The sequence below is a fragment of the Nilaparvata lugens genome, chromosome 8, assembly GCF_014356525.2.
Source record: "Nilaparvata lugens isolate BPH chromosome 8, ASM1435652v1, whole genome shotgun sequence".
In the NCBI taxonomy this organism is placed as follows: Eukaryota; Metazoa; Arthropoda; class Insecta; order Hemiptera; family Delphacidae; genus Nilaparvata; species Nilaparvata lugens.
In genome coordinates, this window is record NC_052511.1 from 19,300,618 (window position 1) to 19,325,795 (window position 25,178).

At 35.5% G+C, this 25,178-nt stretch overlaps 1 protein-coding gene across 1 annotated transcript in view; it reads left to right on the forward strand.

The window, feature by feature from the left end:
• The first annotated feature begins 3,707 nt into the window (after positions 1-3,707).
• The window catches only part of LOC120352811, a 44,350-nt gene continuing 22,879 nt past the window's right edge, over positions 3,708-25,178 (forward strand). Inside the window, exons 1-2 of the mRNA XM_039435083.1 lie at positions 3,708-3,842; positions 4,481-4,863. Coding sequence (XP_039291017.1) covers positions 4,521-4,863 — 343 coding nt within the window. The 5' untranslated portion in view covers positions 3,708-3,842; positions 4,481-4,520. The remainder of the gene's footprint in view (positions 3,843-4,480; positions 4,864-25,178) is intronic.

Genomic DNA, 25,178 nt, shown 5'->3' on the forward strand with positions numbered 1-25,178 from the left:
GTATAATGATGAAATTTTTATAAGCAGTGTAGCGATCGCTAAACACTGAATACGGATACCTTAAAATTATTACCTGTGAAGAATGAGCATACAAAATCATACAGGTCGAGCAAAAATCCCGATGTAGATAATTTACGGGACTGCGCCTCTAATAAGTTCTGAAGGATTAAAATACGGTATTTGGACCAAATATCGTTCAGAATATACTTCGAGAACAGAGTCTTGTCGGGTTTTAAGCTCTATTGTAGGAATTTATATGATCTCTGGCTGCATCTGCTGTACGATTGATGTGTTCGCTCCTAAGTCGAGGTTGGTAACAGATAAAAGCTGATATATGAGCAGGTAAGGACAAAGAATAAATATCTCGATCTGACCCCACTCGCTACATCCACTTAGACCTGTTCCAATATCCAGCTTAATTCAATTATTTCGATGATCGTATTCGATCGGTTCTTGATGATATAGAACGTATCAGACACAATAATTGACAGGCTCAAGAAATAATCGAACTCAGAAAGCGAATTAACAAAACTGAAATATATTATAATAAAATATATGATCATACAGTGCAGATTCAGAATTTGATTTACAGGTTGATAATAATTTAGCATTAACAGAATAGTTGAAAATTTTCTTGTGCTTGCATGATACCATGCGTGATTCGACAGAATTTTACAATTGATAAAATTTAACAGTTTGAAAAAATAGTGAAAAATGAATTATAAAAAATATTTTTTAAAAATGCTCAGGGTCGTGGTTCAGGCAGCGGAGGATAGTTAATCAACCACAAGTTCTTAGAAATTCTACATGAATAAATTCTATGCTCTTAAATGCTAAAGCGCTTGTCGGCGTGGCCAATAATTTAACGAAGAAAATTTTATGTTTTTCTGCACTGAAATATTTTCGAAGCGTAGATTGGGGCCCCTTTTAAAACTTATAACTCATGTGAAATTCCTTGGTGGTCGTGGTTTTCTTCTTTAGATCAAAAATCGTTTGATTGGCAGCGGGTCCAGGCTTCGGTTTCAGCATGTGTGGAATTTTAATTTAAATATCTCCTTCACCGAATTAATTAAGGGATTTTCTTGCTATTTCTATGCACTATGATTGGCTTAGGCTTGCCAAAGAGATTTAATTACCATGTGGTTCAGTTGAATTAATCATTAATAAATTAATATTCTTATACAAATTTTATTATGTTTGAGACTGTTATAATTAATTTCTGCCGTTTTATCAATAATATACTGTTCATGCTATGACCTAGTTAGTTACAATAAGACCTGACATATAATATAATTTCTTAATAATAAATAATTTCAACGATAATACATACATTTTATTTTTTATTCAAATTCTTGGTCCTTTATTGATAGTTTTATAATTTTTAGAAATGGTATTATATCTTGCGTGAAGCCAGCATGACATTGACAATACTTTGAATCAGTCAGCTGCGTTCGAACTGTTTTAAAAACATCTGATCGATAGTAAACAAAGTGTAACCTCAAAATCATGAGCATTCATAATAATTCGTGCTTTATTTGCAGAATAATTATAATTTTATTGAATAATTTTCTAGAAAATGTTCAGTACAGAACGTACTCTTATCTAATATACAGTTACTGATAAGTAAGCTTTATCGCTCGGTTGCTAACTATTCCTTTAGCAAATTCTTTCATTTTAAAAGGTAATCACAATTTTTCTCTCTTCTCATGAGGTCTATTTGAAAGATTCATCACACAAAAGCCCCCAGGATATTTTAAATAGGTAATTGGGAGACGAGTCGAAACAATGACTATTTGAAAAATCCGATATTGTGATGAATACCCCATTTCATCTCCTTACTTCTACAAAAACTCCACACTTAACACTAAAAACGCTATATCGTGCACTTTTGGCTACGAGAAAATAAATAATTGATTGTTCCTTTCATTGGATACAATCGAAATACAATAATTAATGAGGTCTCTTTGGATCCTTCATTAAAACAACTCCACAACTTCCATTCACGGGTGGCTTATGAGCAGACCCATAACTATAACAAATATACAAAATTTCACATATTACTTCTTAAGATTCGAACAGTATTTGCAACAAATATAGATTTTCGTCATTTTTTCATGGTTATTACAGGTTTCGACTCTTTATTCTGGCTTTTACATAAATTGGGTGAGAGTGTGATTTCACTTCGGTGACTTGACAATTGTCTACCGTTTGACTCGAGCAATTTCTTATCTGCGCTTAGTACATTGTGTACAAACAGGGTTACACTTGAAATGGTTTTCTAGATTTTTATCAATGCTGGTTACAAATATTAAGTCTTCAAGATTACATTTATCAATTTGAATTACAATTCATGATCTTTTGATGCAACAGTAATAAATTTCACATTTGAAGGTAAGAATTTCATTTTCTTCTTAGCTTTTCAGCAATACATTTATATGACATAGAACATGCGCATTTCGTGCAAATTAACATAAATATATATTTTTGGTTGCGTTTTTTACTTATAATTTCACATTAAATAATAGGTTACAATAATTAAATAACGATATTGCTTTGATTCCAATAACATTGACTCTATGATTTCGTACACATTGGTTGGTGTGACGAAGAAAATTATCGAACAGGCTTTGGTTCTGAATAGATTTTTCTATCGATTCTGTATTTCGAGGTTAGATTTACACATTTTTTCAAATAAACTTTGTTTATTTTCTTTCCTCCTATTCACTACTAATTTCATGTTATTTCTAATTTATAATTATTTTCTGTTGATAATACAATTTTTGTTTCTGTTTTTCAGTTGTGCGGCTTGTACCAGGCGATTGTTTCGGTGATGACTCTGACACGAGGTGGATGGCTTGATCAGGTTGGTAATTTTTAAAGTTGTTTTCAGTTTTGTTTTCTTGACTTAAAGTTGATTTCAATTTCTTCATTTGATGTGGATTTATAATATTTTCCTTATTAGTTGAGATGCGGCGAAGTTTAGGTTATGTTGAATAGGCTGCAGTAGAAATATGCCAGTCTGCTAAGATATGATTCGATGGGTAGGCTGTGATTATGAAGTGTTTGATAATTTGTGTAATTTACAACGTAGATTCCAGTTAATTCAAAAATTATTTCTTTCTCAAGCCCCCATCTAAATTTGATTTCTGATTTATTTCAAGTTCCAATTCCGATTTGTGACTATCCGTTTTATTAAACTTGGCTTAAAACGAATGTGCCGACGAAGTAGGTAGATCTCTTCAGCCAATGTTGTCTTTCCTTGTTGACCGGTGACATGTAGTTTGATCTTTTTAAACCTGACATGCCGGTGGTGTCTGTGTGTTTTTCCAAATAATATTTTTCTTTTCTGCATGGTGTTGTACAGTCGGTTTGATTTCAACCTGACATGACTGCGGTGGTTGTAGGTCCTTCCTAATAATATTTTTCTCCTATCATGCATGCTTGTAAAAGATTTGATGTACGATTTCAGCCTAACATGACGGCAGTGGTTGTAGGTTCTTCTAGATGTTCTTCTTCTTTCTTGAATTGTTTTGCTGCTTGTGTGTGGTCTTGACTTTATGCGGATTTTAATTGTTCTAATGTTGTTTTCTGATTGTTTTTGATGTATACTGATTTGATGTGTTGCAGGTGCTGTCCTGGGTGGATGGGAGATACGTGCGGTCGGTGGTCCGGGCTGCTCTTCTACTCGACGGGCAACGTCTTTGGACTCCTGGTGTCCGGCGCGCGGTGGCACGGGCTGCCCCTCTATGCCATGAATGACGTCCTCAGCTTGGCGGGCGATGTCGTCCGGCTCCTCTCGGCGTTCTGCGGGGTGCGGCGCGACTTCAGTCTTGACATTCTCGGTGGGTTGGTCCTCCATACACGTGTCATGTTCACTTGCCTGTTTTATGACCTCTCCTTCGAGTATGTCCGCTTTCGCATGCATGGGCTCGATCACTTGTCCAAATTTGATTTCCTTTGCATGACACTTCTCCTCAATTTGCCGTGTTACCGTCCTGCTTTCCTCTACTGCTTCCTTCAATCTTTGTTCCGGTTTTTCAAAACTCTCTTCGTATACTTTCTTTAGTTCTTCATTTGCTTGTTTGACTTTGACCTCCTTTATTGTATCCTTCTCCACATGTACATGTTCCTTTAGGCTGACTTTGATGTTAATTGTTTTTGCATGCATATCTTGGGATATCCTATCTAATCGATTATTGGTTTCCAAAATTGATTTATCCAGACACTCAGCTAAATTTTTGATGGTATTATCGGTGTCATGGAATGCTCTGTCCATTCGCTGACTCAACTTCTCCAAACCCTGTTCATTTATCTTCTTTGCTTCTTGAACTTCCTTATTCAGCTTGTTCATTGCTTCATTGGTTCGCTTGTTATCTTTCTTTACCTCTTGAATTTCCTTCTTTAATTCTTCCTTTGCTTGTTTATTGTCTTCTTTTAATTCTTCCTTTGTTTGTTCATTCATCTTGGCTATTGCTTTCAGGAGGGTGTTCATATCCATTGCGGGAGTGGGTGCATAGCTAATGGTCATCTGCTGGTTCTTCATCCGGGCAACGGTGCAAGAAATGGGAGTTCCTGTTTCTGGGGCGTCGTCGTCCATATGCTCTCCCGATGTTTCGTCCTCCGGCTCTTGGGCTGCCAACGGATCTTCCACTAGAATGCAGCTCTCCTCCACCTGCGTCGAAGATAAATCATCCAGTACATTGGGATGGGAATCGGCGGATGCGGTGCCAGATGCGGGTGGCGGTGAACAATCGGGTGAGATGTCTTCAGTGTCTGACAGACTTGGATTGACTGGGTCGTTTCCTGCCATGGTTTGCGAAAAAATAACGCGACGAAAAGGTGTAGTGAATGAGAAACGTGAAAGTGCTGATGTGATATACAAAATAATTAATAAGAAATCCAATAGAAATTGGTATAGCTTCGTAGTGAGTGAAATACAGAAAAAGTGGTTTAGCAATGTGTTCAGTGATAAAATGAGTCAGTTAGCATATCGTTAACATAAAAATGACAAGAACATACAGGATACACAATGGACACTTATGCGGTAATACAGGTACGCCTCTTATAATTATTATTATTATTTTATATTATTATTAAAATCTTTGAAGACATATCTGCTGGAAAAGAACTACTATCCATGAAAGAGTTCTGGGAGGACGTCTGACCTCAAGTTGAATCGGACAAACGACGACCACGGCTGCAAAGCTTCCAGTGGATCATCACAAGTATGCAAGTAAGTAAGTATAAATATTTTACTCTTATAATTTCTTGCCGCAATTCTATATATATGGCTAGTATTCTTTGCAAAATTTTATATAAAAGCAGCAGTGTTCTGTTTGAATTATTCCGCAATATATCCGTGATTTAATTTTACTTCCCTCTTTATGCTTTAAAAATTTAAAAAATGTAAATAACTTCAATCCTCTTTTCCGTAAAATTTTATAAATTGTTTCAATATAGACCTAATATTCTTCAAATAATATGACCTTTCTTATGGTATTTCTTAAACCTATGACTTATAATATGACCAATTTTCGAATAACACAATAATAAAATTCTGAGTTCGATTCTTTCTCTAAAAATTCATCAATCGATAAATTTCTTTTCTGTTCAAAAATTGGGTATGGTACGACTTGTTATTTTATATAACAGTGAACAGTTAATACTAAATTTGAAGAAATTCACAACCGTGAATTTTTCCAAAAAATTTTCCCGTTGTCAGCGCTATAGTATACTGAGCAACTAAATAATCCTCGTAGTCGATTATCCACCTCATCAATGCCTATCACTGTTGGGCGCCAAAATCATGTGAAGCGCGAATTTTACTCGCCTCACATACGTAGAGAGATTTGCCAAATCATGTAGTGCTGTATCTAAATGCTTCACGTTGGGCCGGCAAATCATGTGGAGCGTTTTTTAACGGCTTCACATATGTAGGGTGAATCTTGTACTGAATCAATGGTGTAGGGGCTATAAATTTTGCAATTGCGTGTGTGGACGCTGAGTGTACACCAGACTGATTGATCCACTACAAGATTCAATACAATTGTCGGAATCGCGGGAGGCCTAAACGCTCGCTCACCCTTGATTCTTCTAATGACAGATTGTATAATGATGAAATTTTTATAAGCAGTAGCGATCGCTAAACACTGAATACGGATACCTTAAAATTATTACCTGTGAAGAATGAGCATACAAAATCATACAGGTCGAGCAAAAATCCCGATGTAGATAATTTACGGGACTGCGCCTCTAATAAGTTCTGAAGGATTAAAATACGGTATTTGGACCAAATATCGTTCAGAATATACTTCGAGAACAGAGTCTTGTCGGGTTTTAAGCTCTATTGTAGGAATTTATATGATCTCTGGCTGCATCTGCTGTACGATTGATGTGTTCGCTCCTAAGTCGAGGTTGGTAACAGATAAAAGCTGATATATGAGCAGGTAAGGACAAAGAATAAATATCTCGATCTGACCCCACTCGCTACATCCACTTAGACCTGTTCCAATATCCAGCTTAATTCAATTATTTCAATGATCGTATTCGATCGGTTCTTGATGATATAGAACGTATCAGACACAATAATTGTCAGGCTCAAGAAATAATCGAACTCAGAAAGCGAATTAACAAAACTGAAATATATTATAATAAAATATATGATCATACAGTGCAGATTCAGAATTTGATTTACAGGTTGATAATAATTTAGCATTAACAGAATAGTTAAAAATTTTCTTGTGCTTGCATGATACCATGCGTGATTCGACAGAATTTTACAATTGATAAAATTTAACAGTTTGAAAAAATAGTGAAAAATGAATTATAAAAAATATTTTTTAAAAATGCTCGGGGTCGTGGTTCAGGCAGCGGAGGATAGTTAATCAACCACAAGTTCTTAGAAATTCTACATGAATAAATTCTATGCTCTTAAATGCTAAAGCGCTTGTCGGCGTGGCCAATAATTTAACGAAGAAAATTTTATGTTTTTCTGCACTGAAATATTTTCGAAGCGTAGATTGGGGCCCCTTTTAAAACTTATAACTCACGTGAAATTCCTTGGTGGTCGTGGTTTTCTTCTTTAGATCAAAAATCGTTTGATCGGCAGCGGGTCCAGGCTTCGGTTTCAGCACGTGTGGAATTTTAATTTAAATATCTCCTTCACCGAATTAATTAAGGGATAATTTACTTTAAACTTTTAAATTTATCGATTGATGAAAATAAATTTACAAATAACAAACAGATTGGCCTAAAATATCGGCTTACAAATAGAACATATAAAAATCAAACAAGAAATTTTTACAAATAGGTCTTGGTAACTATAAAAAGAGATCTGAACGGTGAGGATTTCAAAAGGGAAGTGCTGTCTTTTCTCTCAGCTTCTTGGCTAGACCTTTCTTCTGAGAATCTCGATGTAATAGTTTGCATGAAAATTTGCCATTGGTAGAACGATTGTGACGTAGACATGACGTCAGTGGCAAGCAAGAGAATATAATTCCTTTAATTACAATAATAATTCAATTTATGTAATTCTTAAAACTGCTTAATCTTCTAGACATAGTTCCTCTCATACAATGTACATGTGCTAGCGTATATGATAAGGCAGGGTTGTTGTCTGATAGTAGATTAACATGTGTTGCTTTCAAACGATCACCTTTTTGTGCTATTTCTATGCACTATGATTGGCTTAGGCTTGCCAAAGAGATTTAATTACCATGTGGTTCAGTTGAATTAATCATTAATAAATTAATATTCTTATACAAATTTTATTATGTTTGAGACTGTTATAATTAATTTCTGCCGTTTTATCAATAATATACTGTTCATGCTATGACCTAGTTAGTTACAATAAGACCTGACATATAATATAATTTCTTAAATAATAAATAATTTCAACGATAATACATACATTTTATTTTTATTCGAAATTCTTGGTCCTTTATTGATAGTTTTATAATTTTTAGAATGGTATTATATCTTGCGTGAAGCCAGCATGACATTTGACAATACTTTGAATCAGTCAGCTGTGTTCGAACTGTTTTAAAAACATCTGATCGATAGTAAACAAAGTGTAACCTCAAAATCAGTGAGCAATTCATAAATAATTCGTGCTTTATTTGCAGAATAATTATAATTTTATTGAATAATTTTCTAGAAAATGTTCAGTACAGAACGGTACTCTTATCTAATATACAGTTACTGATAAGTAAGCTTTATCGCTCGGTCGCTAACTATTCCTTTAGCAAATTCTTTCATTTTAAAAGGTAATCACAATTTTTCTCTCTTCTCATGAGGTCTATTTGAAAGATTCATCACAATACCAATGCTTGTTGTTTGTGAAGTCTAAAGTAAATGTATTTTCCAGTCATAATAATGTCCACTCTCATTACACACGGAATCGATTACAGATCTGAAATGAATTTTACTATTATAGATCTATTCATACTAGTTTTAAGGCCCGAGCAATCACATTTTATAACCACCTACCGTTAGAGAATTATTACCTGAGAAGGAATACAAGAGAAAAATTAAAAAGTTCCTATTGAAGAAATGTTTTTATAGTCTTGAACAGTGTTTTTAATGGATCTTTCTTCACAAATAATTCAAAAGTTCTGTTATAATTTAATAAATTAGCGTTCAGTTAAAAGCCTTAACGCCATGAGAAAAACAGTCAGAAAAATATAAATTGAGTCTTAAACTCAATATGAACATAATCTTAAAAATTTCATTCCAATTTAAAGGCTATCTTCCTGACTTTCAGCAATACTCTACGATAATATATCTCCAGAAACAATAACTCAAATGTAACGTAACTGAAAACTTTCTATATTTCTTTAGAAAAAAAATTATAATTATCTTCCATCACTAATAAAATCAAAAGGATTATTCTCAATCAATATTATTAACTTGAAAAATAACAGGCTTTGTTAATACAATACTCTTATGGAAGTTTCAATCAATTAAATTCCCTAAATTATATTTTAACCTTATTTTACGTACCTTAGCGGTTATTTGAAGAAACAATATTATTCATACATGATGAAGAAACACAATTAAACTTTTCAGGACATGGCACTACTAGAAAATTTAAACTTTAATAAAAATAAAACTAGCTCCTACATTAACTAATGATATAAACTTGTAAACCTGCCCAAAAAGGGCGAAACATAATGAGTACATCTTTACTCTCGTAGTGCTCCTAGCAAAGTGTCCTCCGAATGTAATCTGGTCTCGCGGCTGGGGAATCCCCCCACTACTGTATTTAGAAACAGATCTCCTATTGGGCGAAGGGAATCAATTTGACCAATCATCGCGTGGCTTCTAGAGCCTTTGGACCAAATAGTAACTGCAAAATCGGTAGTTTGTTATAATTTCAATGCTTGCTGTTTTCCAGCTTATCGCACTCCATGTCGCGACAGGAAGGCTAAGTTTTAGAGATAATTCCATAATCTACATTCCTCGACGACTCGGAGCCACAATTTTTAAATATCTATCATGGGAAACTCGAAGTCATGGTCGTTCATAATAGAGAGAGAGAAAATAATTTATTTCGCTAACTCACAATAATGGCTCTAGTCTATTGCGTATTAAATTTACTATTATAACTTGGAAAAAGGCCTGAATTAAAATTAGTGCTCGGCACACTCCCCCTCCTTACGGTGTGAAACACGCAAAAAGAAATCTAATCAGGATATGTTACCATAGAGGCATTCTGTATAATTTGGAGAGTCGAATTTCTGGATAGATAGTAAGATCCCATTTGAAGCGGGCCCTCTTCAAAAGAAATCTCTTTAATCATTCCGAAATTCAGCAAAATGTATAACTAATTGAAATTTGTGGCAAGAGTCTTTAAAACTGTGGCAAGAGTCAGGACAAAACAATATGGGCGTGTCCACTCTTTAAGTAGGTACTAAAGACAGACCGAGTATAATAATCTTGAATACTTCAATCACTTTATTGAGTCCCTGGTTATTTTCTAGGCAAAATCTAACAAGGGAAAACGTTTGAAAGACATCATAGTTTTAATTGGTTCTATGTTACTCTGCTGTTGTAAAATATGAAGTAGGTTGATTATAATAGTAAAGGATGAAACTTTTTCACTCTGCTGAATGTATTGAAATTAACTATCATTACTATAGAGTTGAGAGTGCAACATATTTTTAACAATATAAAGCAATTTAGTAGGCAATACTATTCTACATAGACTACGATTCAAAGATAATAATGGTTGAAACTGCAACACTAGCGAGTCATTGGAGAGCAATGAATGACACACGCTTGATGTACATTCCGTAGCTATGAAAATTTTCTATCCATTATTGTATTCCAGCTGGAAATCTCTACCACTGAATTGTATCAAAGTGAACTAAAACGGAATCAGTTGAACTGAATAAACCTATGATAAGATTATAATTGTATTAATCATGGAAGGTAAACTAATAAAGAATAGGGATATCAACAAAATAATATGAAATATGAAGCGAATAGAATATAAAATATGAGGCCTTAGACATTATTCTTATTATTTTATGAATAAGAATATATTTTATCTATATGTACTAACTCCTAACTATGTGAATGTATAATTCTTAACTATGAATGGATAAGTATTAAGCTATTGAAAATGGGTATAGTATAGAATATTATGATAAATTGTCTTATGTAAATAACTTATTATTATTAGAGACATCACATACATACATTGCTACATAGGATATTATGACTGTTGATAACTTCAAAAATTGATAATCACCCGATTTGCCAAACAATCAATTATCTACTACCATGAGAAAACTGTACAATCATTTCATTTACCGCGAGTATGCAGCCGATCAATGAAATAAAATTGAACCTAATTCACCTACCTTAATATATTTAAGATTACGAGGTTAATAACATAATTTAATGACTAATCTAGTTGCGCAAGTTATTTACATTCCGGAATTTCTTCTATATACATTATATTGTCACGTAACAAAATCTTTGACTAATAAACCCTTCATGAACCCGTAATGAATCCTTCTAACAAATACAGTAAATATCTTTATCATAACTCTTTTTCTCTTTTCTCCTTCTCATTCATCAGGAATCATCTCATTGAGTGTATAGAGACAAGGCTATAGAGTGGTGCCATACTCACAAAAACTTATCCAATTATAACTCACGACAAAAAATCTTGTCTTCAATTGACTGATCTGTTTCCTATTTTTTTCTGATCTGTTTCGGATATTTTTTCAACATGACTCAAGCGTGATTTTGCATTATAATATTCCAGTAGGAAACCTTTACAACAGAACGCTAGTCAAAACAAAACTATGATATCGGGTGCCAGGCTTTAATCTACAATAATAATTCTGTATTTCGCTTCTCACTAGAGTATTGTCATTTTCTCACTGCCTACAACTTCAACTAGATAAATTGACTCGACAGCGATCATGGTTATTTATCTCAAACTCAAAGTACATGACATTTTCTCTAAACACTGGAAGGGCATGATTTAATAATATGAAAATTCAACTCGATCAACTAGCTTGGGACTGCTAATGCTTGACTTCTGATTATCAACATTATGAAATTTACCAATACATTAACACATTAATAGACTACTATTACACTATTACTGGTCTGGCCAGAGCATTTTTTGAATTCTAGTGCCAAATCCCAGACTACAGTTCTGCCCGTAGCAGGCTTGTGCGCTAGTGTCGATCGTCCAGCTGTTTGGTTTGTCGAGGAGAAAAAAAGCCCGATTCTTTCTTGTTCAGTCGTTGTTCTTGATTTATCAGCCCGTCGTCTTGTGCAAGAGCAAATTTGTATTTTGTCATGTAATTTCCATCAGAAATTTCTAGTAATTGATTGTTTAAGTGTTGTGTGTGTGAATTATAAATATAACAGCGTAAATAGTGTTAAATTGAATTAATTTGAATCAGTTTTGAATTTATAAAGAATCCAGTTTGAGCTTCGTTCCAAACATGGTACAGAACCAGCCTGCAAGTTGAACGTGAAAAAACAGCCTGGAAGCAAAAACCCTATCTTTTTCCCAGATTTCTTCCCACCTCGAATCTGACCAAAACACCTAATAAAGGCTTTGAAGGGCAAGTAGAAAAATTGGATTATATCTGGTGAGTTTTTGCTCTTTTTATTGTTCATTAATGCAGAGTTTAACTGTACCAATAACCTGGCTCAAATTGAAGATTAAATTTTGCTCCTTGTTAGTATTTGATAATTTGAATAGTAAATTACAGTCCACTGGTAGCTCTAGCCTGAGCTTTGTTCAGAACATTTCTGGGCCTCCGAACCGTGATGAATTTAAATTTGTAATTTGTTGATTAATTCACACACATTGGATTTAAGCAATTTCGTATTTGTCCAATGTTGGCATGTTCAGAATGGTCTGATCTATGCACAACTTTAGTTTGTTGTAGCCTTGTTCTAGAGCAAGGTTTCTTGTCAATTTGTATTTGTCTGAAATTAAAATTTATTTCAGTTAAAATTGTAATTTTCCTGAAACTAGGCTCATTGTGCTCTTTTTCTCAGGAATTTGTTTGTTGGATTTTGTATGTCCATTTTGTATTGTACATGTTAGTGAAGGTTAATCACCTGCATGATTTTGTTTGTTCAATTCAACAAGTTATCGTTTGTTTGTGAGTTGTTGGAAGAATTATCTAATCATATAGTTTTGTCTTCCACAGTAACTTGTCTTGTGAATTGATAATCAAAGTTTAACTTTGATAACTTACTAGTCGTGATTCTTCCTTCCATTTAGTTTTGAACTCATTCTTGTTTTTTTTTTGTCTGTTGTTTTGTATTGTCGGGGCTGAATTGTTTTGTGTATGAGTTCAAGATGGAGGAAAAATTACAGAAACAAATCAGGGTTCATCGCGCTAAACTGGAACAATTGTATGCCAGATTGCAAAAAATTTATGACCTATCTAAAAATGTCTCTGATCCAAAAGTTGCTGAGCAATTTTTAGTGTTGTATCCTCGGGTGTCTCAGACCATTTCGGATTATGAAAAGACAGAATTAGTGGTTAATGAGTTGGAACTTGAGTTGAATAAAGACTATGTTGTAGCATTCAACGACTCACATCTAGATCTGTTTCAGTATATTGAAGTAGCGGCTAACACTCTCAAACAGAAAGAGGCGACTGATGCTATTGTTCAATCTTCGGCAGCTGCAGCAGCTAGTGCACAGCCGGTCGTATCCGAGTCGGTACTGCCCAAAATCGACCTTCCGAAATTTGATGGGAACCAGACTCAATAGTCGGTGTTTTATGAATTATTTAAGGCATTGGTACATGACAACAAGAGTTTGAATGATCAGCAGAAGGTCCAATATCTTGTAAGTAGACTTACTGGACAAGCAGCAAATATTTGTCGTCATTTGCCACCATTGGCTAATAATTATCAAATAATTTGGCAGGCATTATTGACCCGCTATAACGATCCACGGGCGCAAGTCGATGCCTATTTCAAACAAATTTTTGAATTTCGTCCAATAAAATCAGAATCAAAGGCAGGTTGTATTGCGATTTTGGATGGGTTTTGCAGTTCAATCAATGCAGTGAAGAGATTGCGCCTCACTGATTTGTCAGACTCGATATTCCTTTATCATGGCTTGAGATTGCTGGATCCAAGTTCTCGTAGAAATTTTGAATCGGCCGTCCGTGACAAGGCTATGCCAACTTATGCCAATTATGTCAAATTCATTGAAAAGCAAATTAAGACTCTTCCTTCTGAAGAGAAACAGACTGAATCGTTTAATATGAAGCACAAAAAAGATAATAAATCAAAGGTGTTTGTGGTTCAATCCAATGATTCATCTAACGATGCATCTAGTAAAAATCCCAATTGTCTGAAGTGCTCAAAACCGGGTCATCGGTTAGTAGATTGTGCTAGTTTCTTGAAAATGACTCCTTGGGATCGTTATTGTTTGATTAAAGGAAAGTTTTGTTGTTTTCGTTGTCTTGATGTGGATCATTTGAGTAGAGATTGTCGTAGTAAAACTCAGTGTGCTCAGTGTCGAGAATCTCATCATTCTTTATTGCACTTTTCCAGATCAAGTTCCAATGAAGGTGTTGCGTCCTCGTCGAACTCCAAGGCAGGTGGCACATCACCTATTAGTTGTTGTTCTACATCCAACGATGTAGAAAATTCGACCGTTGTGTTGTCGACCGTCACTGCACATATTCGAGATTGTAATGGTCAGCTTTGTGATGTTCGTTTCTTGTTTGACACCGGGAGTCAGTGTCATTTTGTTACAGCCAAATTGTGTCGGCGTTTGAGACTACCATTCCAGCCCATGAAAACCGTTGTTCGTGGATTTGGTGGTGGTATTAGTGAAGTTCGAGGTCGTACTTGTGTGTCGATTCAGTCGAAGTTGGATCCTACCGTCAAGTTTTCGATGGATGCCACAGTGGTAGATAAAATCATCGACAAGTTGCCTTCTTGTGAAATCGACAGATCCAAACTTCATCTTGAAAATCTCACACTGGCTGACGACAAATTCTACCTTCCTAGTAGAATAGATGGCATCATTGGTGCGGAGTTGGTTCCTCACTTGCTACGTGGGAGTCCTAGTACAGGTGAATCGCACGAATTGATGACTGTTAATAGTGTCTTTGGTCACATTCTGATGGGGAGAGCGCCGATTCTCACTTCAACAACGAATGTGTCGAATTGTTTTACAGCCATCTGTAGTCCATTCGTTAGTAGTCCATCATTGGATAGTTTTGTGGAACGTTTTTGGGAGTTGGAATCGTGCCCTGTACCAAGCTGTCAACTGAAACCGGACGAGTTGGAGTGTGAGGTAAATTTTCGGAAATCTGTACATCGTGTGAATTCTGGTCGTTTTGTTGTTGCCTTGTCATTTGCGGAGCCGCCCAGCAGCTTGGGAGATTCGTATGCTGTCGCCGAACGCCGACTGCTGAGTTTGGAGAGACGACTAGAGCATGACAGCAATACTCGTATTTCATATCATGAAATATTGATTGATTACCTACGTCAGGGTCACATGTCGTTTGTAGCAGATCAGACAGACCGAGGTGGGTACTACATACCGCATCACGCCATCGTGAAAGCAAGCAGCACTACCACGCCCATCCATATTGTATTTGATGCTGGTTCCAGAACATCATCGGGTTTGTCATTGAACCAGGTTCTTCATGCTGGTCCCAAATTGCAGACTGACATTTTTGTTTTGTTAGTCAATTTTCGTTTGTTCCCAATCGCACTAACTGCCGACATTAAACAAATGTATCGACAGATATTAGTGGAGGATTCCTGCCATCGTTATCAGCGTGTATTGTGGAGATTTTCGCCAGAGGATCCGATCGAAATTTATCAGCTCAATTGTGTAGTTTTTGGTGTTTCAAGCTCTCCATATTTGGCACTTCGCACCGTCCACCAGCTTGTAGAGGAGGATGGAAATCGTTTTCCAGCAGCCAAGGCGAGAATACCAAGAGACATGTTCATGGACGACTTAGTCACATCTGTCGCCACAGAGTCAGAGGCCGCGGAGCTGTATCATCAGTCCAAGCAGCTGTTTGAGGGAGGAGGTTTCTCGCTCACAAAGTGGACTTCAAATTCACCAACAATGCTGGAGAAATTCTCGGAGGAAGAGAAATCGTTTTCGTACAAGGATTTCGAAGCAGACAACTCCTTGGCTATCTTGGGATTGAATTGGCAACCTAGTACTGATCTGTTTCAGTTTTCCGTCAAGTGTGGTGAGGTCGTCGCTACTAAGCGTTCTATTCTGTCAGTGATGGCTCATATCTATGATCCACTTGGTCTCTTGTCACCCTTTACATTATTTCTCAAGTGTCTTGTCCAGAAACTGTGGAAATTAGGAGTGGATTGGGACGAAAAGCCATCAGTGTTGACAGTCACAAAATCTCCTGATTGTAACAGCAATGCAGTATATTCATTGATTGGTCGTTGTTCGGATTATGGTCGTCTTTTGAGAATTGTAATTCTTGTTCTCAAATTCTTACGAATCTTACCCCAATCAGAGGAATCAGATTTCGATGTTGCTGAGAGGTATCTATGTAAAGTGGTGCAGAAGATACATTTTTCATCTGAATTTGTGCAATTGGAGAAGGGAGAAGATTGTTCTATGCGCCTACGTCGCCTGTCCCCATTCATTGATAAAGGTGTGATTCGCATCGGCGGTCGTTTGTCTCATGCTGGACTGGAATTTGAGACTTGTCATCAGATGATTTTACCAAGATCCGACGCTTTTGTATCGATGTTGATTGATTATCATCACAAGAAGAATTGTCATGCTGGACCTTCGTTATTGTTGTCCTTGATCAGACAGAAATTCTGGATACTGTCTGCTCGTTCTATTATTCGTATTTGTGTGTTTAAGTGTAATCGTTGTTTCCGTGTTCGACCTAGTAATAATGCAATCATTCCAAAAATGGGTGACCTGCCTGCTTGTCGAGTGTCAAAATGCAAACCATTTGAAAATTGTGGTGTGGATTACGCTGGTCCTTTGCGTATTACTATGATGAGACGTCGTAATCCTTGTATTTTGAAAGCCTACATTTGTCTGTGTGTATGGCAACAAAGGCGGTACATATTGAGTTGGTATCGGATCTATCAACGCCCATGTTTTTAGCCGCGTTTCATCATTTTTTGTCCCGTCGTGGACCCTGTCGTGTGATGTATTCCAATTGTGGTACTAATTTTGTAGGTGCCAAGGAACAGTTGCGAAAGATATCTCAACTTTTGAATTCGTCCGAGTTTCAAACCACATTGACTAGTCAACTCGCCAAACACAAAATTGAATGGAAATTCATTCCCCCTGGTTCACCGCATTTTGGAGGTCTGTGGGAGGCAAATGTCAAATCTGTAAAGTTGCATCTGTTCCGAGTAATTGGCAATCAACTTCTCACCTATGAGGAACTGAACACGGTATTGGTGCAGATTGAAGGTGTCCTGAATTCCCGCCCACTGTGTGTACTGAGTGAGGATCCGTGTGAACCGCTGGCTTTAACCCCAGCACACTTTTTGACACTCACACCGTTGAAATCATTTCCCATGCGGGACATGGTCAGTGTCCCTGTGAATCGTCTCACCAGGTATGAATTGATTGGTCAACTTATTCAATCGTTCTGGAACCGATGGAGAAGAGAGTACCTGCACGAACTCCAAAGTCGTAAGAAATGGTTGAAATCACCCACTTCTATCAGTGTGGGAACGGTTGTGGTAGTGGACCAACCAAACACACCTCCATTGCAGTGGCCACTGGGTGTCATCAAACAGGTGTTTCCGGGAAGTGACGGCGAGGTTCGAGTGGCGAGTGTTCGCCTAAAAACTGGTATTTATAAAAGACCAGTTACAAAACTGTATCCACTCCCAACTCAATAGTTGTTTTGCTTGTTGCATTTTTTTCTTTGTGTTGTTTTTTTTGTGTTGGTGTTTTTTGTTCTTCTTTGGCATGTCTGGATTTTTTTCCTTTCTGTGGTTTTTTTTTCAGTTTTGTAACTTGGCTGAAAAATAGTTTTTCAGAGGCGGGGGTATGGTCTGGCCAGAGCATTTTTTGAATTCTAGCGCCAAATCCCAGACTACAGTTCTGCCCCGTAGCAGGCTTGTGCGCTAGTGTCGATCGTCCAGCTGTTTTGGTTTGTCGAGGAGAAAAAAAGCCCGATTCTTTCTTGTTCAGTCGTTGTTCTTGATTTATCAGCCCGTCGTCTTGTGCAAGAGCAAATTTGTATTTTGTCATGTAATTTCCATCGGAAATTTCTAGTAATTGATTGTTTAAGTGTTGTGTGTGTGAATTATAAATATAACAGCGTAAATAGTGTTAAATTGAATTAATTTGAATCAGTTTTGAATTTATAAAGAATCCAGCTTGAGCTTCGTTCGAAATATAGTACAGAGCCAGCCTGCAAGTTGAACGTGAAAAGGCTGCCCAGAAGCAAACCTTTCTTTTCCCAGATTTCTTTCCACCTCGAATCTGACCAAAACACCTAATAAAGGCTTCGAAGGGCAAGTAGACAAAATTGGATTATCTGGTGAGTTTTTGCTCTTTTTATTGTTCATTAATGCAGAGTTTGACTGTACCAATAACCTGGCTCAAATTGAAGACCAAATTTTGCTCCTTGTTAGTATTTGATAAATTGAATAGTAAATTACAGTCCACTGGTAGCTCCAGCCTGAGCTTTGTTCAGAACAATTACTGATTCTCAAGTTCACTGACATTTTCAACCTTACTGGAGCCTCACATAATTATTTCTCAACAATAAACTTCATATCCAACTAGTTTCAATTACTCTACTAGATCGCAAAACATCCCAACTTATTCACATGGAAAACTTGATTCCAATTTTACTATTCATCATTAAAAAAATTTATCATTTCATCAAAGATTTTCCTATTTTTTTATTTATTAATTCTTTTTGACTACTTATCTCTAAAGGGTCCTACTACTGTTAATTACCTCAATTTAATTTTCCCAACAAAAATTCTTTTTCCTTTTTGACACGAATTTTCCTACATATTTCTACCTTATATCCCCATTTAAATTTTTAATCAACCTTTCAACTCTCAACTACAGAATAATTTAAACTCATGCTTAACTCAAGAGATTTTCCCTTTTCATTTCAAATTCAACTAGAAGAATTTCACTGTTAATTTTATTTTAATTTAACCCGTTCAGTACTGTTCCAATATTTATTTCTACTTTCACTGATAACCATTTTAACATTACCTAGGTACTCGAAAAAGTTTCTCTGTTATTTTATTCGTATACCTTAACTAATCACCTTGAATATTCATTGTCTAAAACCTTCAATTTTCGTTACCATCCCAAATTTATAAGCAACTTTAAACTCAATAATACCCCTTTTTTTCAATTATTACTTGTGTTTTTGCGGCTGACTTTCCTACCAAACATTAACGAACCTTTTGACTGGGCTTCCCTAAACTGCATTACGCTGATTGTTTTCCTTACAATCACTACGAAGACTCACTAAATATTCTAGATTTCGGTTTACGTTATTCTACTGACGAGCCCCATAACTCTCGAATGAACCAGACCGTTTACTAGATACAATAAAAAAAATCTTAGCTCACACCATCTTCGGTGCCTTTCGCTAAAATTATACAATTCCACCGTACAAATTCCCTGATTTGTTACATGGACAGCTTTCGGGCAGTGCTCCATTCTCTCTGGACACGTACCTACACTTTCGCCGATTACCTAAATTCAACAACAACACACATAGGCAGGACATCCCCGTGTCCTCCTCTAAATATTGAGTCTCAACTAAACAAAAAAAATTCCCCACAGCCTACAGGAAACGTTACCAACACAACGGATCTTTACACTATCACTACGCATGCCTACCGCAAAAATCACACCAAAAAAAAAATATCTCCAATAATAAAACTGATTCACCTTTTCGAGAATAAACATTACTGATAAAGGGACTTAACAACCTCATCTCAATCAACTTATTTTTATACAAATTCCCAAGGATTTGATCATCGTTTCAACTTTAATCTACGATATCTAATTATTTAGTTTAAACATCTCAAGGCCAAAACTACTCATCAACTTTTCAAAACTACATATCAACAATAACTAATAAAACAGTTTCCTAATTATTCTCTGATTACCTTCGATCTACCTAAACTTATCAAAAAAATTTCCTATTTTCCTCAAACATTCTCCCACAATAATTTCCGAATTTTCCTAATTTACTTGGGTTGACCTTTAAAATCTAAATATTCACTTTCACTACTACTATACTATGATGATACTCAAGTACCCGATGCGTGAGACCAGAATACGTACGTTGACATCACAATAATTTCTATCATCATTCACGGAATTACAGAATGCAAAAAATTTATTCAGCACTTAGAATCAGTTGTTTTTCACCTATGCTAGTTTCTTCTACTAATTTTTATTCTACCGTTAAACCTTTAATTTGTCAATAATCAATTTCAATATAAAGTTTTAGAATACTTTCAACTTAAGCTTTAATGATACCTGACTTTATCTTCAAGCACTTCAAAATATTTTCACTTTAATGGATTTACTGAACTGAATAACATTCCTATTTCATCTACAATTATTTAAACTTCAGAAAAATTGGAGTAGCAACTATAAATATTATTCAATCAACTCCAAACCCAAAATATTGACAGTTAACACGTTCACAGAATGAATTATTAAGTATCGACTCAGAAAAATTAATCTTAACTAATTAGAATGAGTTAGAAAATTTGATTTTGTTTTTTAAATTTGAATTTCAGAAATATAAAATGCTCTGTAGCAGAGTCGGCGCAGTTGTGTGCCTGACCTTTTAAAAGATGATGAAGAAGATAATCTTGAATAAAATTTAGAATTTAGAAATAGGCCGACACATCTAGAAAACACCTGAGTCTATACTCAATTCATGCAGGTGAACGGGCTAGAGTCAAGAAAACTTCAATTAATTTTGCCATGCCTGATTTAATAGGTTTCTACTATAGAATAACACTACAATTTGAAATAATTGTAAAATACAAACAGCTTCAATAAACATTGGCAACTAAAATCGAACAACAGAAACAACAATTTCATGTTACTTTGTTGACATTCTTCATCTGATTCGGGGGCGCATTACTATCCCCGTTTAGATAGCAATACGTCACAAAACCAAACAATATCAGTCATAAAATAACAAATTAATTTCAACATGAAATTACTCAAGAAAGAAAAGCCCGTTGAACCCAAATTTCGTCGATAGTAACCCATATAACCCATTTTATAATAATTTTGAATCCCCACTTTTGATTGACATTCTCGAATGAACCTTTGTTTCACTACACTGCACTTTCGTTGGTCTGTACGTTGCTTTATCGTCGGGGTTACAGTACCTTGTTTTTGGCGGTGAACTTTTACCGGTTGAATTTGGCTTGACGGCGACGTCCTCCTACGTCCCTAGACCTGTCGTCTGAACGGGTGTCTTGAAGCGGTGTTACATAAAATTGCGGAACCAAAGTGGTGGTAGTACATGAAGTTGGTTTGGGGACACACATGAACCGCTGTAAATAAATGTATTACAGCATTGATTTCTAACTCTTCCTACAATTCATCAAAAGCTAAAACAGGAGTTATCTATTGATTACAATTAATTAAATTCTCTCATTCTATTTGAATCCTCATTTTATATAGATTTTTATCTTTAAACTACTGATTCTTTGTATCAGAATTAATGGATCTTTCTTCACAAATTATTCAAAAATTCTGTTTTAATTTAATAAATTAGCGTTCAGTTAAAAGCCTTAACGCCATGAGAAAACACAGTCAGAAAAATATAAAATTGAGTCTTAAACTCAATATGAACATAATCTTAAAAATTTCATTCCAATTCAAAGGCTATCTTCCTGACTTTCAGCAATACTCTACGATAATATATCTCCAGAAACAATAACTCAAATGTAACGTAACTGAAAACTTTCTATATTTCTTTAGAAAAAAAATTATAATTATCTTCCATCACTAATAAAATCAAAAGGATTATTCTCAATCAATATTATTAACTTGAAAAATAACAGGCTTTGTTAATACAATACTCTTATGGAAGTTTCAATCAATTAAATTCCCTAAATTATATTTTAACCTTATTTTACGTACCTTAGCGGTTATTTGAAGAAACAATATTATTCGTACATGATGAAGAAACACAATTAAACTTTTCAGGACATGGCACTACTAGAAAATTTAAACTTTAATAAAAATAAAACTAGCTCCTACATTAACTAATGATATAAACTTGTAAACCTGCCCAAAAAGGGCGAAACATAATGAGTACATCTTTACTCTCGTAGTGCTCCTAGCAAAGTGTCCTCCGAAATGTAATCTGGTCTCGCGGCTGGGGAATCCCCCCACTACTGTATTTAGAAACAGATCTCCTATTGGGCGAAGGGAATCAATTTGACCAATCGTCGCGTGGCTTCTAGAGCCTTTGGACCAAATAGTAACTGCAAAATCGGTAGTTTGTTATAATTTCAATGCTTGCTGTTTTCCAGCTTATCGCACTCCATGTCGCGACAGGAAGGCTAAGTTTTAGAGATAATTCCATAATCTACATTCCTCGACGACTCGGAGCCACAATTTTTAAATATCTATCATGGGAAACTCGAAGTCATGGTCGTTCATAATAGAGAGAGAGAAAATAATTTATTTCGCTAACTCACAATAATGGCTCTAGTCTATTGCGTATTAAATTTACTATTATAACTTGGAAAAAGGCCTGAATTAAAATTAGTGCTCGGCACAGCTGTGTGAATCGTCATTGATACAGTTTGTATTTTATACATTACAGGATTCAACATATTTTTTTTATAGGTTCAACTTGAATTAATATGAATTATTGACTGTAGTTTTTACACTTGTGTTACCTGTATAGATTGTGTACTCTTTCCCCGCGCACGGATCAATAGTCCATGCGGGGAAATAATTATTCCATAATTATTCTATTCTATATTGTAAATTATTTTTATATTGGAATAAAGAAATTAAATTTAATTGTATTGAATTGAATTGAGATACGCTCAAAGCTGGCGTTTTCCAACGTTTTTCTATATTTTTCGGGTTTTCAGTACTTTATGGACAGAAATTGTTTAAATCTGTTCCACAGGTCCGTGTAATATTTTTTCAAGTTCAGAGTAAGTTGTTTTTCCAGGGTTTTCAGGAACAACTGAATTTGAAAGTGTAAACTTGAGGTAAAAATGGCGGTAATAAATCGGAGGGTTTCTTTTCTCCAGTTTTTCATTTAGTTTTCTATGCATATTTCTTCATTTCTCGGAAAATTCATACTTGAGAGAGTTTGATTTGAATGTTTTGTAAGTTAACCACGTCATTCCTATAATCACGTATAAGCCTGTGGTACTTTTCTGTAAGTTGTGTAATTCTCATTGATTGAATAAATAAATTCCTATCTCGAATTTTAAAGGCCTGAACTGAATACAATAATTTTCATAATATCTCAACAAAGTCTGTACAGAGAAATATTTATTCATACCAATAGAAACACGATTTTTCCATCCTGCACTACATAATTCGAATCAAACAGTTCCTGAAAGTCTCTTTTGACTTTTTAATGGAAAGGAGCATGCCCATATGAAACATGCAGACGAGCGAAGCGAGCCTGCCCACTAGTCTCAAATAGTTCCATCGATAAGACCTATAATATTGTACTTTGAAATTTTTCAATTCACTCAAGTTTTTTATATTATTGCTGCTGGATCCTCCTTGATCCGCCACTGCCTGTAATTCCATGATCCCTGGACCCCGGCAGTGTCAATGGGACTCACTTCGCTCGCCTGCAAATCCCATTGAAACGAATCTCTCATGTACATCATATCAGTCAAAAGGGTATTTTGAACTTGCTTCACTCGCTTGTTGCTTTGAAATGTGGCTCTTGGATAAGAACATAAAAATATGAACCAATACCTAAGCTGAACCTCATTATGAAGTTTGAACTATTGGTTCTTGAAAAATGTGATATAACTCTTAAAAAAGCTATGAATGACTGGGAAAACCAGGCGTGATTTGTAGCCCAGTCAATGAAGGTCCAAAAAAGCAGTTTCGATCCGAAAATTAAATAAAAGCTGAATTTCCCACCATCGATAGAACCCTCCCAGAGGGTCATTCTCCCAAAAGTCCCAAGAAATCCCCTTAGAGCTTTCCGCCCTAGCCCCCTAAATATTATATAATTTGTATTATATAATATATTTATATTAATTTGTTGATTTTTCCCTCTCTTTCTCTAATTTTTTGTTCTTCTTTATGTTATTTTTCTTGCTCTTATTCTTCATCTATCCCTTTTCCACCTTCTCCTTCTCAATCTTCTTTCCTCTATTTGCCTTTTGTTCCCTCATTACTTCTCCTTCTTCACTCTAGTCCTTCAACTATTTCCTCTATTCGTACTTCGTAGACTTCAACATTTTTTTCCAACTTGTTCTTTTTTTCCTAAGCTCTTATTCCTTATCGTTATTCTGCTTCACATCCTCAGCAAATCCACTCTCTCCCTTCATGAATATCCTTTCTCTATCTCTTTACTCCCTAATTCTATTGATTTTCTCCATTATCTTTTCATCTTCTTTTTTTGATCTTCTAGTTCTCCTTTTACTTCTTCTTCTTCTTCTTCTCTTCTTCTTCTTCTTCTTCTTCTTCTTCTTCTTCTTCTTCTTCTTCTCCTTCTTCTCCTTCTTCTCCTTCTTCTCCTTCTTCTCCTTCTTCTCCTTCTTCTCCTTCTTCTCCTTCTTCTCCTAATTCTCCTTTTTGGTCTTCTTCCTCTTTAAATCCCATACCTCGTTTTATCCTTTCTTTCCTAATTCTCCAAGCTCTATTAGAAAAATTTCAAATCGAATAGTGGAACGATTAAAGTGTCGAGCGTATAAGAGAGTTGGCATTTGTTGTGAATTAACCATGCAGTAGCCTATTAGCCCAGTCAATGAAGGTCCAAAAAAGCAGTTTCGATCCGAAAATTAAATAAAAGCTGAATCTCCCACCATCGATAGAACCCTCCCAGAGGGTCATTCTCCCAAAAGTCCCAAGGAATCCCCTTAGAGCTTTCCGCCCCAGCCCCCTAAAACATGAAAAATGCAGGTAAACACGGGAAATCAATTATCTCTGTAACCATTGATCGAAAACAGTTCCATTATATGCCATTCGATTCGTTACATTATGGACTACAATATTATTCTCATTCATTTTCAAATAAAATTAACAGTTTTCTTGATAAAATAATATATATGTAAAAATTTAGGGGGTTTGTGATTTGATTTTTTTGTTTTCTTCGATTAACTTTGAACCAAGTAGTTTTAAAGAAAAATGAGCCAAATAATTAATGTAGCCACTGTCATTGCAAATCCATTGATGTATATTGTTTTGTATTTGCGATTCGATTTGACGCTGTGGAAGGGGAAACAGTCGACGCGGAACGGCGCGGCTGACTCTCTTAGCCATAGTAAACAGCAAACTGGAAATCAATTATCTCTGTAACCATTAATTGGAAAAAATCTATCATATACCATTCGATTCGTTACATTATGGACTAGAATATTAGTCGTATCCATTCCCTCAATAAATCAAACACTTTCCTTGATAAAATAATATAATGTAAAAATTTGGGGGTTTTTCGATTTGATTTTTGTTTTCTCCGATTAACTTCGAA